At 47.9% G+C, this 14,735-nt stretch overlaps 4 protein-coding genes across 4 annotated transcripts; 3 read left to right on the forward strand and 1 right to left on the reverse strand.

The window, feature by feature from the left end:
- Positions 1 to 556: 556 nt before the first annotated feature.
- Positions 557 to 1,493, reverse strand: M438DRAFT_269131 (sorbitol utilization protein SOU1; the record flags this gene model as incomplete). Its single annotated transcript, XM_029900309.1, has 2 exons — positions 557 to 1,188; positions 1,244 to 1,493. The coding sequence occupies 2 exons, from the start codon at positions 1,491 to 1,493 to the stop codon at positions 557 to 559; spliced, it is 882 nt and encodes a 293-aa protein (XP_029762945.1).
- A 1,154-nt stretch (positions 1,494 to 2,647) lies between these two features.
- M438DRAFT_363904 (uncharacterized protein) lies at positions 2,648 to 5,953 on the forward strand (the record flags this gene model as incomplete). Its single annotated transcript, XM_029907685.1, has 1 exon — positions 2,648 to 5,953. The coding sequence occupies one exon, from the start codon at positions 2,648 to 2,650 to the stop codon at positions 5,921 to 5,923; it is 3,276 nt and encodes a 1,091-aa protein (XP_029762946.1). The 3' UTR covers positions 5,924 to 5,953.
- An 827-nt stretch (positions 5,954 to 6,780) lies between these two features.
- On the forward strand, positions 6,781 to 7,509 carry M438DRAFT_293542 (uncharacterized protein). The gene is made up of 2 exons (XM_029901822.1): positions 6,781 to 7,197; positions 7,247 to 7,509. Exons 1-2 carry the CDS (start codon positions 6,845 to 6,847, stop codon positions 7,422 to 7,424), a joined length of 531 nt encoding a protein of 176 aa, XP_029762947.1. The 5' UTR covers positions 6,781 to 6,844; the 3' UTR covers positions 7,425 to 7,509.
- Positions 7,510 to 9,421: 1,912 nt separating this feature from the next.
- M438DRAFT_353857 (uncharacterized protein) lies at positions 9,422 to 11,084 on the forward strand (the record flags this gene model as incomplete). The annotated part of the gene is made up of 2 exons (XM_029906912.1): positions 9,422 to 10,033; positions 10,086 to 11,084. The coding sequence occupies 2 exons, from the start codon at positions 9,422 to 9,424 to the stop codon at positions 11,082 to 11,084; spliced, it is 1,611 nt and encodes a 536-aa protein (XP_029762948.1).
- Between the last annotated feature and the right edge of the window lie 3,651 nt (positions 11,085 to 14,735).

Raw genomic sequence — 14,735 nt, forward strand, 5'->3', positions numbered from 1 at the left:
CACCTATAACAGCCGCGAGCTAAGAAACACGCATGTCTCTCTTGACTCCTGTCACACGTCTCGAGTGGAAAAGTTCAAGGGTCCTAAACAGCAGTGTTTGTTCAGTACCGACAAGATGCCATCTCTGTAACGCAGCTCCGAGGACTTTTCTGCCGCATGGTAATTAAGCCGGAGAACAACTCCGCCAAGGACAAAAAGCTAAGCGGTCAGCAAAATTGTCCTCAAAGCATCATACGATACTCTATCGCGAACCAAAGAACCACTCTATGATGTGCCGAGTCCACTCTGGGGAAAGAAGAAAGAGTAGGGCTGTCAATCTATAACAAGCTCTGTGGGATACGAAGGTGTGCGCTACTAAAAATGTAGGTGAAGGCCTCCCAAGGAGAGACGTTGCACACGGATACGAGTCTGGCTGGGCTCTCTATTAATATCGCTATCAGAAAAAAAACTTCCCTCCTATATACATGACATACTTCGCCACCGCTTTAACAGCTCCTCGCTACCAGAAATATTCTCGGTCGAAAGGAGATGCTCATTTCACATTTTGAGCAAATGCTTATGGTAAGCAGTAGCCACCGTCGACGATAATATCCGCACCAGTGGTGTAAGAAGCAGCATCTGAAGCTAGGTACAAGTATGCACCGCGCATCTCATGGGTCTCGCCCTCGCGGCCCATGGGAATCTTGCTTCTCCATATCGCCTTTGTCTCTTCGGGCACAAATGTTGTGAGTTCTGTCGCGGTGTAGCCAGGAGAGACGGAGTTGCATCTTGCAATCTTGACCCATTCGACTGCCAGACACTTGGTCAAGTGTAGTACGGCGGCCTTTGCTGCGTTGTATGCTGATTGAAGTTGAGGGAAGTTGACGATGTGTCCTGACATTGAAGCAGTTGCGATGAAGGAGCCGTATGAGTAGTTCTCGAGCTTGTTGCCGTTCATGTCGGTGCCCTCCTTGGCTTGCCGCCTCCAGATCTCTCCGGCAGCGCGTGCGCAGTAATATACACCGTCCAAGTCTGTTGTCACCACTTTGCGGTAGTGGTCTAGCTCTCCATCGATCATGTTTCCTTGGGTCCAGGGAATGCCGGCGTTGGCGACGAAGATGTCGAGGCGTCCGTTCAAGTCTTGTACACTCTGGGTGAGGCCTTTCTTTACGTCTTCGGCGTCGGTCACGTTGACCTTGTATGCCTTGCCTGTTCATCATTGTCAGCATTCTGGCTACCATCCTCGTCTTCAAGATTTACTCACAGCTGACACCATATTCCTTCTCGATCTCAGCAGCTCGCTCATGGGCAGCAGGGTTGCTGTTGTACCAGATGGCCACATTTGCGCCAGCTTCAGCATATGTCTTTGCGATTGAAAGACCAATGCCAGCAGGGCCTCCACTGATCACCGCTGTTCTGCCCTTCAGACTGAACAGCGATAAGATGCTGCTAGGCTTGGGCGCAACAGTGTTGTTGGTTGCGAACAAGCCATCAGGAGTGATACCACCGTCCATGATTGTGCGTATAGATTGGCGAGGTAGGAATGACAGCGATGACGGTTTGGAAGCAGCTCGTCTAAGGACGAAAGATAACTGAACGCACGACATCTTTGTAGTATTCTACCTTGCACCGGTGGAGTCCCCTGTCTTGGTTCGAGAAAGGAAGAAATCCAGATAAAACTCTAATCTGTGCCATACTTCATCCTTTTTGTTATCTGGTAGAACTCCAACACCCACGCTTCTGTCTACGATATTCCCCGACTTGTAATATCAAGGTGGGGGCGGGGCATAGAGAGCTGGCCTTTCATCAGAACGGATAATTGTTCCGATTCGCTATGGCCTTCCCTTGATCCATAGCATGTTCTGGTTTAGCCGGTCGTTTTGTTTAGTGTTGATTTCAACGCGGCCGGGAGTTTGTGAGTGAGGTGTTTTGTTGATGGTTCTGTTTATTCTGCCGGGTTAAGGGTCCTCCGAAGGCCGAGGCAAGCAAGCCGGGCTCGGGAGAATGCAAGGATAATAAGCTGGAGCCGCAGAGCCTCAACTTCCTTCGACTTCCTCGAAACAACCATCCTTGAGATCTCCAACGAGACGTGTCACTATCTTCGACAAAGATTCTCGTGAAGACTAAAATCTATGATGAGCGCCATCCGAGAGACGATCAATCCACAAGGTAAAGTCCTCTGAAGCCTACGGGCTCAGAAGGCCTGGTGCATTCCTCTGGAATGCTTGTCAAAGTCACCAGTCTACTCGCGCCTACCACAATGGCCTTGTACGAAACGCAGATTCGGTCTCCTTAACAAGTTCTCTCATCTCTCATCCGTTGATGACTGCACAGACGAGATAAGTCCGCTGGCTCTCCGTGGCGAGATGACCATGTCAAAACAGTAGGTCCGGCGAGAGGAAGCTCTGCATTATTTCGTTGACTATGCTGCAATGGTGAGCAGCATTCCTGAAGATTTGTTGTGGCAACCTTTCCATACCTCAGGCGGATATTGTTATGGCACAATCAAGCGACAAGTCCAACCGCTTATGCTGACTATGCCATGATCAATTCATCGACAACAAGGTGCACATCATCACGAACTACCATGAAGCTGGACTCGTCCAAGGATTAAGGACACGACTTTCGCGAACGGTCATCTGCAGTATCACGCAGCACGTCAATAATCATGTCATCATCCGCAGTCGTCGGCATTGGGGCAGGCATTGGAGCACTCTTCCTCTGCGCTGCGTGCTTCGTTATCTTCCAGATATACAAGCGCAAACGCGAACATAATAGAGAAATTGCCGAGATTGAACAAGGCTTCCCTCCTGCACGCCCTGTGGAAGTCACACAACTGCAAGGACCTGGCGCATGTCAATTGCCATTCGTCCCGTCGTATGTACCATGTGGAGGATGGGGTGCATTGGCTTCAACAGAGACGATAAACCATCTACCACCGTTCGCGCAAGTCAACAATCGAATTCATCCGGCTTTCATCTTTCCTGAAGAGCAGACGCGGACGACATGGAATTTCCCTGGACGAAGACCACGAATAGGACGCATGCCATCTGGCGCTAGGAGACTACAAGCTCTTTCGGCCATCATTGAGAGTCCGCGAGGTGGAACTCCGGGTGCAGGTTCAAGAGCTTCGCCATCTGCCGCGAAGGGTGGTGCTGTGAGAGAGCAAGAGATTCAGTCCGCCTCAGTGGAGCAGTTGATTGCAAAACCAGAGATTGCTCGAACAGACTCGCCACAGATACCTCCTCGTTCATCGTCGCGACCGATACAGCTCAGCGATGAGCCTCCGCCAAAACCATTGATGAGGGAACCATCTCGACCTCGGGCAGCTCGATCGAAGTCACTGGGAACAGTCTCCGATCCAAACAAGCCTAATTCGACTACCACATTCGCATCAGCCCCTGGTCCGGCTCCAACTGGACCACTACCTCCTCTACCACCTCTACCAAGAAACATCAGTCGTCAAAGTGATTACAATCCTGCCAATCGCCATAGCGCTCTGGGTATACCTTCTGCGAAACATAGTGAGAGCACATCAACTAGTGTGAGCAGCAGTCCCGAGCGTAACTGGGAACGCATTGTGAGCTCTGAGAATGTCAACTTTATACCAGAATACAAGAACACTCAGAAATCGCTGTCAATCGACGACACTGCAGCAGAAGCAGGGGCGGAGGATTCCTCGGGCGGTGGCAACTCGAGACCGGCAAGCTACATTGGTCACAGAAGGAGCGTTGTGTGTTTGAGCATCATTTCAAATGGCAGCAAGCGCAACTCTTGCTCCAGTCTTGCGTCTACTCTGGAGAAACAGTCGAACAGACTGTCTATACCACAAATTCTCAATGTCGACCGTATCAGCATCAGTCGTGTGTCTTCATCTGGCTCTCTTAGTAGTAGCAGCGGCGGTGTCACTATGGTCAGCACACCGAGACGGCATACAGGATCTTCAAGAGTATCGGCAACCGGATCACCATCAGAGAAGGCCAAATCAAGTGTTCTACGCGCTGTGTCAGGAAATGCCGGTTCGCCACAAAGGCCGATGAAGAGTGCCTTGAGAGATTCAAAGGCCGATGGCATGCCGAAGTGGGAGAAATCAATGTTCGGACCTAAGCATTCAATCCTGAAAGGCAGTCCCAGTGCAAGAAAAGGACATCGCAGACAAAACTGTGTTCGCTTGTCAACACTTGCACCTACTGTTCTGGGACCTGGATCTCGAAGTGGATCAGCTAGCCCTCCATCAAACGGGATCCAGGGAGAGTTGTCAGATCGTAATTTCGGTCCAGTCGCTGAAAAGCATCTCAATGGCGATGTAACGCTGCGACCTCGTACGATCATGGATCCGTTGAGGTTACGAGCATCGCTCACACCGAGCTCTCCAACCCTATCTATGGTGGCATACCAAAACGAGCCATTACCGTGGAACAGCGAGGTCAACTCAAGACGTGCATCATACGTGTCGCAAGGAGTCAAATCGCCGTTGTCACGAGAGGCTTCGTTATTCAGTATACCAAGCCTTCCTGATATGAGCCATGTTGGTCAAGACGAAGATGCTCAACAAGGATCTGAAACTCCTACAATTGAGTTCACCCGCCCATCAACTGAATGGTCGGAACATGAGCGTACTCCTCCTTTCGGACTTCGTGTTACACCAAGCAGCTCAAAGCGTTCTGTCTACAATCCTGAATCGTCTCCACCATTACCTTCTTGGTCGCATAAGTATGACCCTTCTTGGCCAATGCTAGTGACGAACCCACCTGCAAGTAGACAAGAATACGATGTTAACAGACCGATTTCGGTATACTCTTCAGATGAAGACAGCAGTTCGACCAATTTTCCCTTCGCTGTCAAAGATGAACCCGCTTCAGCCGATTGGTCTTCACCACTGTCATTCTTGGGCGACTACGAAGAGGAAGAAGAGGAGGTAAAATGGTCACAAAGTGACAAAGAAAACGACTCGCCCTATGTTAGTGCAGGTGCGCTTGAGCGTATCCGCTCACCTTTCGAATCTATGCCTATCCTGCGTCCTCATACCTCGTTCATGGAAGATCTAGATGCGAGCCTGCCTTCTCCGCCAGCATCGCCCAACTCTAGTATCTGCAAGACTCCTCCACTCCTCTGTCGTACAGTCAGCAATGTCAGCAACACAATTCCTAGCGCAAAGCCATCCAACCCGAACAGTAGCGCTCAACGTCAGAACCGTCGTAGCAGTAGTATCAGCCCGCGTCGTCGCAGTGGCAGCTCAAGCCCTAATCGTCGTAGTGGTGGTATTGAGAAGCCATCTTCTCGCAGCAAGCGCGTTACAGGTCCTCGTGCTCAGCCACCCAAAGACATTCGTAAGAGTATCATGGCTTTGAGACGCATGAACTCATCACTGCAATTCTCGGCGGACGAAATGGGCGAAGGCTCGCAACGTTATCTCCATCTGGGCCGTGAAGCATCTCCCAAACTACCCTTTGACTTCGGCTTCGAGAACTCCGACAACGAAGATGACCCACCCAAGGACATTTTGTTTGAACAGGAAGAAGAAGACCAAGAAGAAGAAAAGGAGAGTAGAGCATGCCAATACGTCACCTACTCACCTACCAAACCAGTATTGAGTCTCCTCACTACATTACCCGAAGCATCAAGGACACCACGCACACAACTTTCCGTCTGGGACAACGGTGAAGGCTATTGGAACGAGCAAGAACGTCGCGTCACTGAAGCCGTAACGTCCAGTCCTGTAGATACACCCACAAATGCCTTGGACAGAATGCTTGGTTGGGAAGGTAAAGATGAACAGCAGATCTCTCCCGTCGATTCGGGAAAGGGCAACGCAATGGGCCTACAGGTTTTGAACGAAGGAGAGGAAACCACGACTTGGGACAAGAGAAAGAGCAAAGCCATGGAGACGCCAAAGAGTGTCAAGAGTTTGTACGATCAACAAGGATTCTTCCAAAGTCCATAAGCCCAAGGATATCATGGGCTACTTCTGAAGATTTGACAGAAGTTGTTTGGGTGCTTGTGCGCAGTATAGTTGGACTTTGATTTTGTTTGTTCTGTGAAGTGATGATGGAAATGAGTAGTAACTTCTTTAGTAATGTCTTTAATTTATTGTGTAATGTATGTCATTTTCGAGAATCGTTCTTCTCGTGTGTTGTGCAAAGCTGTGAAGATTCAGAGTGCTTTTTGGGTCGGAAGGGTGACACGGATGACCGCAGAGTGCATGCGGACTTTGTGAGGTATCCTCAAGCAATTCTCGCCTTGTCTTAAATCGAGCAGCCAATGATTTTGATGATTGTTTGAGCCAAGTAGTCCGCTGACGGTGGCTGATACGGTTGATAAAACCCGACCAGTGCACAAACGCTCACATTTGAGCCATCAAGGAGTGAGATAATAGCACGTTCAGTAAATTAACCCGTCACTCTCATTACATGTGTATCAGAGTCTTGTGCAAACATTGTGCTTTGGGATGGAGGCTCAACTCAAGCGTTTAGTGGGTGCCAACATCGCTCTTTCCGTCCCGAGCTGAGCTTCATATGCTCTACTCCTCCATACTAGTGTCCCAGCCGGATGTTCTTGAGTCATATTCGGTAGGTATGCGGTCTTTAAGACGGAGTTCTACTCTTCGGATCAAATACGTTGGGCCAAGGTCTGCAGTGTTAGTGCGCGCCTTGGACCATGCAGCTTGTCTGACTATACCGTTGTTTTCTTCTCCGTGGCTTCAAGGCTCGACCCGATGCTTACATGACGCATCCGCGAGCCATGTGAAGATTTTCTGCGGGTTGGCTAAGTAGTCTTGGTGTGAAGATTTGTATAAAGACGTCGGATGCTCTGATATCTTCTTCTCTATACTTACGACCCTGTCACATCTCAACCACCAGCAAAGATGCTCATCCTCACTTTCGCCCTCGGCGTCCTATCCCTGGCATCTGCAGCCCTAGCCAGCCCCTGGGTCACCAATTCAGGTCCAACCACACCATTCGAAGCCCTCATATCCGCCGAATACAAGACCGCCTGGCTCATCGACAGCCAAAACTACACCGCCTTAGGCGAAGTCTTCACCGACGACATCATCTACGACAGCACCGACCTCGGAGCCTACGGTGGCAGAGCCGAAGGTCTCGAGGCCGCCGCTTCTGCCCTCAGAGCTTTGGGCAATGGAGCCAGGGTTTCTCATCTCGTTACCAATACTCTGGTGCTTGATGCGATTACACCCAAGAAGTGGAGAGTGCTGACATAGTAAGTTGTTTGGTGAAAGTTCATGTACCAGTTCGCTGACGGTTTGAAGCATTACCTGGTCCCGTTGGGTTGATGGTGCTCTTGACGATATCACAAAGACTTGGCGTATTTTCTACAGGTGCGATGATATTTGGGTGATCCAGGATGGTGTGTGGAAGTTGCAGTATAGTAAGGTGTTGAACATGGGCTATGGAGCGGAAGCCCCGTACTATGGCGAGAAGAATTGACGTTGGAATCGAAGTGCCTAGTTTTCGGGCTTGAATTGTTGGTAGGCATCATCGACATGAACTGTTTTTTATGAATCATCCTGCTCTCACTGGACGTGGCTTCAAGCTTGAATTCAATTGTGCATTTTGATAGCTGACGTCTCTTCGGCCGTGGTCGTGAAGAGAGAGAGCGAGATTTGGATGATGTACCTCAGCCTCAATGAACAGGAAGCGGCGCACCTGAACAGTCAACAGCAAGAAGCCTACCTGTCGAGCTTGATCAAATTCCCGCTATGCTTCAAGATTCGTGTCCTTGTCACTCTAGATCACTACGAGATTGTGAGCCTGTGGTTCGACTTCTATGTTGCCCCGGGTAATTTCGCAAAGACACTGTCTCCACGACCAACAAGCTAGGGATCAATCATTGTAAAAATACACAATGTTTTTCTACCATCTTGGATTGTCCGCTGAGAGTGCTTGTTTCCTGTCTTTCAACGGAACTTCGTGGTTTCCACTTCAAGTTTGTGCATTTTGACAATGCGAAACGACCCCTGATATCAAGGTCGAGACACGGTGGAACACCGGGCTGTTGGCTATTCTCGCTTTGCCGCCGTCGACTAAGAGGTGTTTCCAACGGATAGAACGCACGAGGGACTGCCCTGCGAGGTCGTCGAGATCATGGTGTACAGCTCTTGAAGGCAGCGTTCGTTGACCGGATACGGCGTATGTAGTACCTGCTAGATACGTACTGGCGAGCCAGAGACTGGTGGAGTGGGCGACGCATTGTCGCTTTTCTCAGTAGGCAGTCAATGCCCTGGAAGTAGTTGTGATGCTCAGGTTGGCAGCAGCACTGGTTTATATAGGTACGGGAATGCTGATGAGTGTCACTTACTTGGAACTTACGACTTGCCATTCACTCAGATCCTCGCATATGATACAGTCTGACAAAAACGCATGTACGGGATGAGCAAAAGAAGATGCAAAACGTACAGCAGCAGGGATTCCCACGTGGTCACCCACCGTAGTACTAATCTGCCGTTCAACTGCTTATGTATGGCAGAGCGGACGGGATGCCCAGTTTTCAGCTGACTGTGGCCGTACGTGCCCAAAAAGCCAGTCTGTGACAAAATAATATCATGGTTCTATTCGCAAATTGTGGGTGGTCCAAGGTTCGAATGCGCTCTAATTCATTCCGATCATAATGATGCCGACACGAGAGCCACAAGAATAGTCGGAGCTTGAAAACGAAGGTCGTCCCTGCGTCCCATCACTGGGACAAGCCATACGCGCAGGCAATTAGCTGAGTCGCCACACTGGATGTCAACAACATCTGAAGCTCGAAAATCAAGGCCTGATCTGCTGGCAAAAGAATTCTTTCGACTACTGTTGCTGGATAGACAGACCTCGCGTGCGTTGGTCACCTCGCATGCGTTTTCAAAACCCTTCAAGCCCGGCGCTTGTTGAAGACGCTTATTCGTTGAGTACACATCTGCGCCCATCGACTGCCAGCTCGGATTGGTGCAAGAATTGCAATCCGTTCTACAAGCTGTCGACCCAACACTTTGCCATGGTTAGTCACGAGCCTACCAGTCCTGGAGCTTACAGGGTGTAGCTGCGTCCGACGGTTATTGTGCGCTTTGAACACTGCTTATATCGACCTTGGTAACAATTGTCATTGGCCAAATACCCTTGTTATGCAAGAAAGTGGGCTCTCACGCTAACCATCGGATATGAAAACACCCTGTAAGCTGGGCCTGCGCAAATGTACCCGACGACGTGCCTACCTGCAGACTACTTCGCCTTATCAATATGGCCCCAATCAACTGGGCTTCATGACTGCAAGGCTGTGGGTAAAGTCATGACTGTCTGAGGACCCGGCACGTCTTCTAATAATAGACACAGCCCGAGAACATACTGGACCCAGCATTACACAAGGAAACGCTGGCGAAGATTTATTATAGATTGGGTTGTCGCTCAATCCGAGAACACACTTAGTCAACCCAAAACACTATCCCGTCATGTTCACCGTCTTCGGCAACCATACCGAGCTTGTCTCGTGGACTGCAGAACCTCAGCGAAGAGGGTCTTTTGGCATCCTGTCTTCTTGTCTTGTAACCATCTTTCTTTGTCTCTGGACAGCGCTACATCTCAACATACCCCATTACTCAGATGCCACCCATCCCTGGTACATCAAGCGGCAAATGTGGCGCAAATTAGGCTGGCTTACATTAGGATTGCTAGCTCCGGAGATGATCGTGTATGCTGCGTGGGATCAGTGGAGGAAGGCAAAAAAGCTGAAGAAGGCAATGCACGACGAGGAGGGACATAAGGATTGGAGCATGGTGCATGCTTTCTACGCGGTGATGGGTGGATTTGTGGTAGACTCGAACGAAGAATCTCCCCTATACCCGGAATGCGCTCAGCGCAAGAGAATCACACTGTCACCTACAGGGGTGCAATACATCGCGGAACATCATTCTCACCTACTACCACATGTAGAGGAAGCAGAGGTTCGCGACAAGAGCAAAGCCAATGCTCTAGCAAAGTTTCTCGTTTGCATACAGGCAGGATGGTTCGTGCTGCAGTGTATTAGTCGAATGGTACTATCGCTGCCGATCACACTACTCGAGGTACGTTGGATTCAGCAATGAGTTTTTGGCTGGATGTTGACGCTTCGACTAGCTCAACACCTTCGGTCACTCCATTTGTGCACTGATCATCTACATATTCTGGTGGAGCAAGCCACTGGATGTCGAACAGCCAACGCCAATCAAAAGCAAAGAGGCACAAGACTTGTTCGCCTTCTTGTGCATGAATTCGAAGGACTTCCGACCTTTGTACAGAAGAAACAGATCAAACAAGGCAGAGATGGATTATCTGACGATCACAAGCGATCTTGAAGAGGCAAACCCCGAGGTCCCTCGACCCAAATCGAGAAACAGCCCAAGCTTCAACAGGACTGCCCTTTCCGAAACTCTCGAGCGCATACTCGAGCTTGTCCCCCGAATCGGTGATATAAAACGCAACTATGGTCAGGGTGCCAAGCCTGTGACCAGAGGGATGAATACAATCGTGTTGAAGAAAGATCAAATTCATTTCGAAACCGGCATCAGCAACCTTCACGACACCATCGAGCTTCGAAAAGAAGATATTCACCGCTGGACACTGGCTGCCAACATGATGAGAGCTGCTCAAGCTGACCACAACAAAATTGAGAACACCGTTGTCCGACGCAGCCGCAATTGGCCAACCATGGACCTCGACCCCAAAGCCCTCGACTGGATACTACTGGCCTCCTTCAACGCGCTCAGTATCTCATACGGAGGTCTGCACGCCCTAGCCTGGAATGCCGAATTTGTTACGCCAAACCGACAAAACACGTGGCGATTGGCCTCTCTCTTCGTGATAACCTTTGTCCCGGCCTTGACATTGGTACTGCTGATCGAGAACCTAGTGACCTTTGGAATAGAATCGAACTTCGTGGGTCGAGGAGTAATGCTCAAGATCAACAGGTTCATGTATGATTGGCAAATCTGGCAGGTGCTTCTGGTATTGGGTTCGCTGATGTATCTCTGGGCGAGGGCTTTCTTGGTTGTGGAGAGCTTCCTCAGTTTGGCTCACTCTCCGGCTGGTGTTTATGATTTGCCTAGGTGGAGTGCTTATGTGCCGCATATCACTTGAGCGATTCGGTTTTAAGAGCAGCCGAGTGTATCCTCTTCTTCCCGGAGCTTTTAATGAGAGCTAGCATGGTTTAAAGAACAGACCGCGCCACGCAAAAGGCGCCCAAATTGAAATTACCAACTTATAGCGCACAACTAGCATAGTCTGGGTGTGCCTGTGAAATAAAGATTGCACACCACCTATGTAATAGTGGTGTTTGGAAGAAGCAAGTCCTGAAGGATACCAACGCATGTTTGCTTGGAGTTATCATGCAGCCAGTCGGCGGTTTTCCGATCCATCGTGCTGCGTACGTGCAGAGTAGTTTTCTTATCGTTCATGAATCTCATTCACGCAAGCTAAATGCCTGGGTGTTCAGGGCTGTGTTCATATGATAGTTCATGGAGGCAACGCTCAAACGATGAGCAGTTGGATGGCGCTATGTTCTCGCAACATCCCTCTGCTTCAAGTTCGCTCCCGCAAGGCAATTGCAGCCCAAGCATAAACTTCTCGTGTTGACGCGCACCTCAACGGAGTCGAAGACCGAAGCCGAGTGATTAGTGATTGACAAACCCGTGGCGAAGAGTTTTTACATCTATCAGGGCTATTTGTGGCTGTGCCCTAAGCAATTCTTCTTGGATTTGAAGTTCATCGCAATCTCAACTGCTGTATGCGCGATTCGCAAGTGGGGAGAAGGTGGCTCTTGGTGGAGTTGGAGGTGATGTTGGTCCTCGGACGATGGGTTCGTCCCTGCAGCTTCCGATTGGAAGGGAAGGGGGATGTTCCGAGAGAATTGGTCTCTGAGTCAATGTGGGGAAGTGGGATAGGATAGTCCGAGTCATTAGTGGAAGTGGGACAAGATACAAAGGTACATGAGTGCATATCAGACCTATCAATCCGACTTGTAACGTGTTCAAGGATGCTTTAAGTTAGTAGGGGCATTGAGTTAACTAACCTTATGGAGTAATCCGGCGATAATTCGGTCTGTTCGCCACCCTCTCAAAGGGCCTCTATATATAGCTATATATAGTTAGTTCTCGACCTCATCGTCGTCTCTGTTCTCGACCTTATATTCGCTACTAACCTCTAGTATTTAAAGCGTGTTCTCGTCGTAATAGGTTAGTTAAACTTATCGTTGCTATAGGCTATAAGCGCAAAATTAGCGTTAAGGATAAAGCAAAGATAGAAGAGGACCTCGCTAAAGCACTTAAATTTTATAATACTACTATAGCTAGATAGGACGGTTAGGGTCGTCGGCTAACCTCTTTTATACGTACGGTATCTACCTTCGAGGTTAGCGCGGTTACTCTCTAACGACGACACTAAGGGAAGTATAAGGCTTAAGGACCTACCTATAAATACGAATAGATGCTCTTAAAGGACGCTAAGCTCGCCCTTATTAAATATATGTATCTAGCCTATAACCGAGGGTTCCTACTAACTTAGAAGGAGCTTCGAGAATAGGCGTAGTAATTAGTCGATAAGGCGTACGAGCGCGAGACTTAGATAATTCTTAGGCTCGAGTCGATAATACCTAAGGGCGAGGCCCTTCGTCTTCGCTATATAAGGCGCTCGCATGCTAATAAATTAGGTACAAACTAGACTACTTAATACCTTGCCCGCTATCTAGAGTTTAAGACTCGTTATCTACGTGCCCTCGAGGACGTTCGAGCTTAAAAGAATAACGACCTAGTAGCAATCTATATATAGTTCGATTTTTTTAAGGGTGTTGTCGATAACTATTAGGTCCTTAATAGAAACATTAGTAATATAGATAAAACCGGCTTTATGCTCGGTATAGCAAAGGGACTTATCTATATCGTTCCCTATAAGGATAAATACTAATATCGAAGTAATCCTAGGTAGCGCGAGTAGGCTACTATTATTAGCGCTACTAATGCTATTAGCCGCGTAATCCCTCTATACATTATTGTTAAAGGCGCGCGTAGAGATCCGAGCTAGTAGTCGTATATTAATTAAGATGTCGTCGTCGAGTGCTCTACTAATAGCTAGAGTTTAAAGGAATACGTAGTAAACTAGCTTAAGTTGTTTAGCTAGTCCTCTTACCCTCTTAGCGACGACGGCATGCTATGCTAAGAGCTAGAACCTCTACTACCTCGTATACTACTACTCGACGGTTACCTTACTTACGTTAGTCTTAATTTCATTAAATACGTAGAGGCGCGGAACATTATCTATGTTAAGTTCTCTCCTTATTTAACTTACCTACTATAGCTACTTGACGTCGGTTTGTTTAGCTAGCTTAAAGTTAGCTATAGTAACAAAGTTCACCGTTAGGTAGGCCTTAGACATAATATAATTAATAGGGTTAATTTCCTCGAGATTTATAACGGTATCTATAGCTATGTGTTTAACTTAGAGGATTAGAAGGCTACTTTTAAGACCGTCGGACTTGTTCTATACGATAGAACACCTATTATTCGAAGACTTAACTAGATTCTTACTCCTCCGTCGCTAGTTACCCCTATACGCTTAGAAATCGAGAAGATTAACCTACTATTTAGCGATGATGTTATGCTAGATACTATTAACTCGAGCGAGCAAGCGATTAGATTTATTAACAATATTACTAATATTAGACTAACACCTAAGGACCATTAAAAAACTAAGAATTTAGCGGTTAGCTACGTCGCCTAGGCCTTCTCGATTAACGTCCTTTTAAACGGTCGCATTAAGGCCTATAAGGACCATAATAAGAAGCGAAAACAGCAAATTATTACACCTAAGGCTAACCGCTTAGGTAGTATAGTCCTCTTACTTAAAGTGGCCTAGAAAATAGAGGACATACGCTTAAAGAAGGAGGAAATTAAGGCGGCTAAGGCATCGAGAGCTATAGAGATAGCTGCTATTCGTAGTCCTATTTAGACCGTAGAATAAGAGAAGAAATTCGCATATACTAATAAGACCTTTTATTAGACTCGCTAAAAGGAGGCCCTCTCTATATATAACCGATACCCTAAGGATCTATAACATTAGCTTAATCTAGCTACTTAAAAACACAAATTAGCGATTACTAGACTTAAGGAAATTACTACATAATAAGAGCCTAAACTTCGTCGTATTAGAAGCCATTATATAGAGCTGTTTAAGAGGTTAGAAGGCGAGCTTAAAGAGCTTTAGATAGATGATTATAAAGGTATAAAGGTATATAGCAACGTATAGATCACTCTTAGACAATAGGTCTATCTATAGCTAAAGCTATTCGTTACTCTACGTAGGGTAGCTATAAAATTCTTCTTATATGCTATACTAGCGTGTCGTATAGGAAACGCCGGCTTAGTAGAAGAGAGAGAGAAGACTAGGGTAACCTATCCCGTTATAATTATCCCCCCCTCTAGGACGCTATTCTTAGCGGCCTATATCTGCCCTTAAAATCCGTAGTCGTAAGCGACTCCTATAGAGTCTAATAGACTACCTCGCTATCGTAGCGCGCGCGTACTATATAAGAGCCGGCGACGCCGGCTAAGGTTTAGGCGTCGTAGGCGGCCCGCTTAGTAGTAACGCCTTAGCGTCGCGACGTACGCGGCTAGCGATAATAATAAAGCTAGCCTGTTACTTCTTTATTCCTTCCTTCCTTTAGTACGCGTACCTCTTACGTATCGCCTCTTCTTCGTAAACATAACTCTACTATAACGTAACCGTACCGTACGCTAA

The sequence above is a fragment of the Aureobasidium pullulans genome (assembly GCF_000721785.1).
Source record: "Aureobasidium pullulans EXF-150 unplaced genomic scaffold scaffold_5, whole genome shotgun sequence".
NCBI classification, from domain to species: domain Eukaryota; kingdom Fungi; phylum Ascomycota; class Dothideomycetes; order Dothideales; family Saccotheciaceae; genus Aureobasidium; species Aureobasidium pullulans.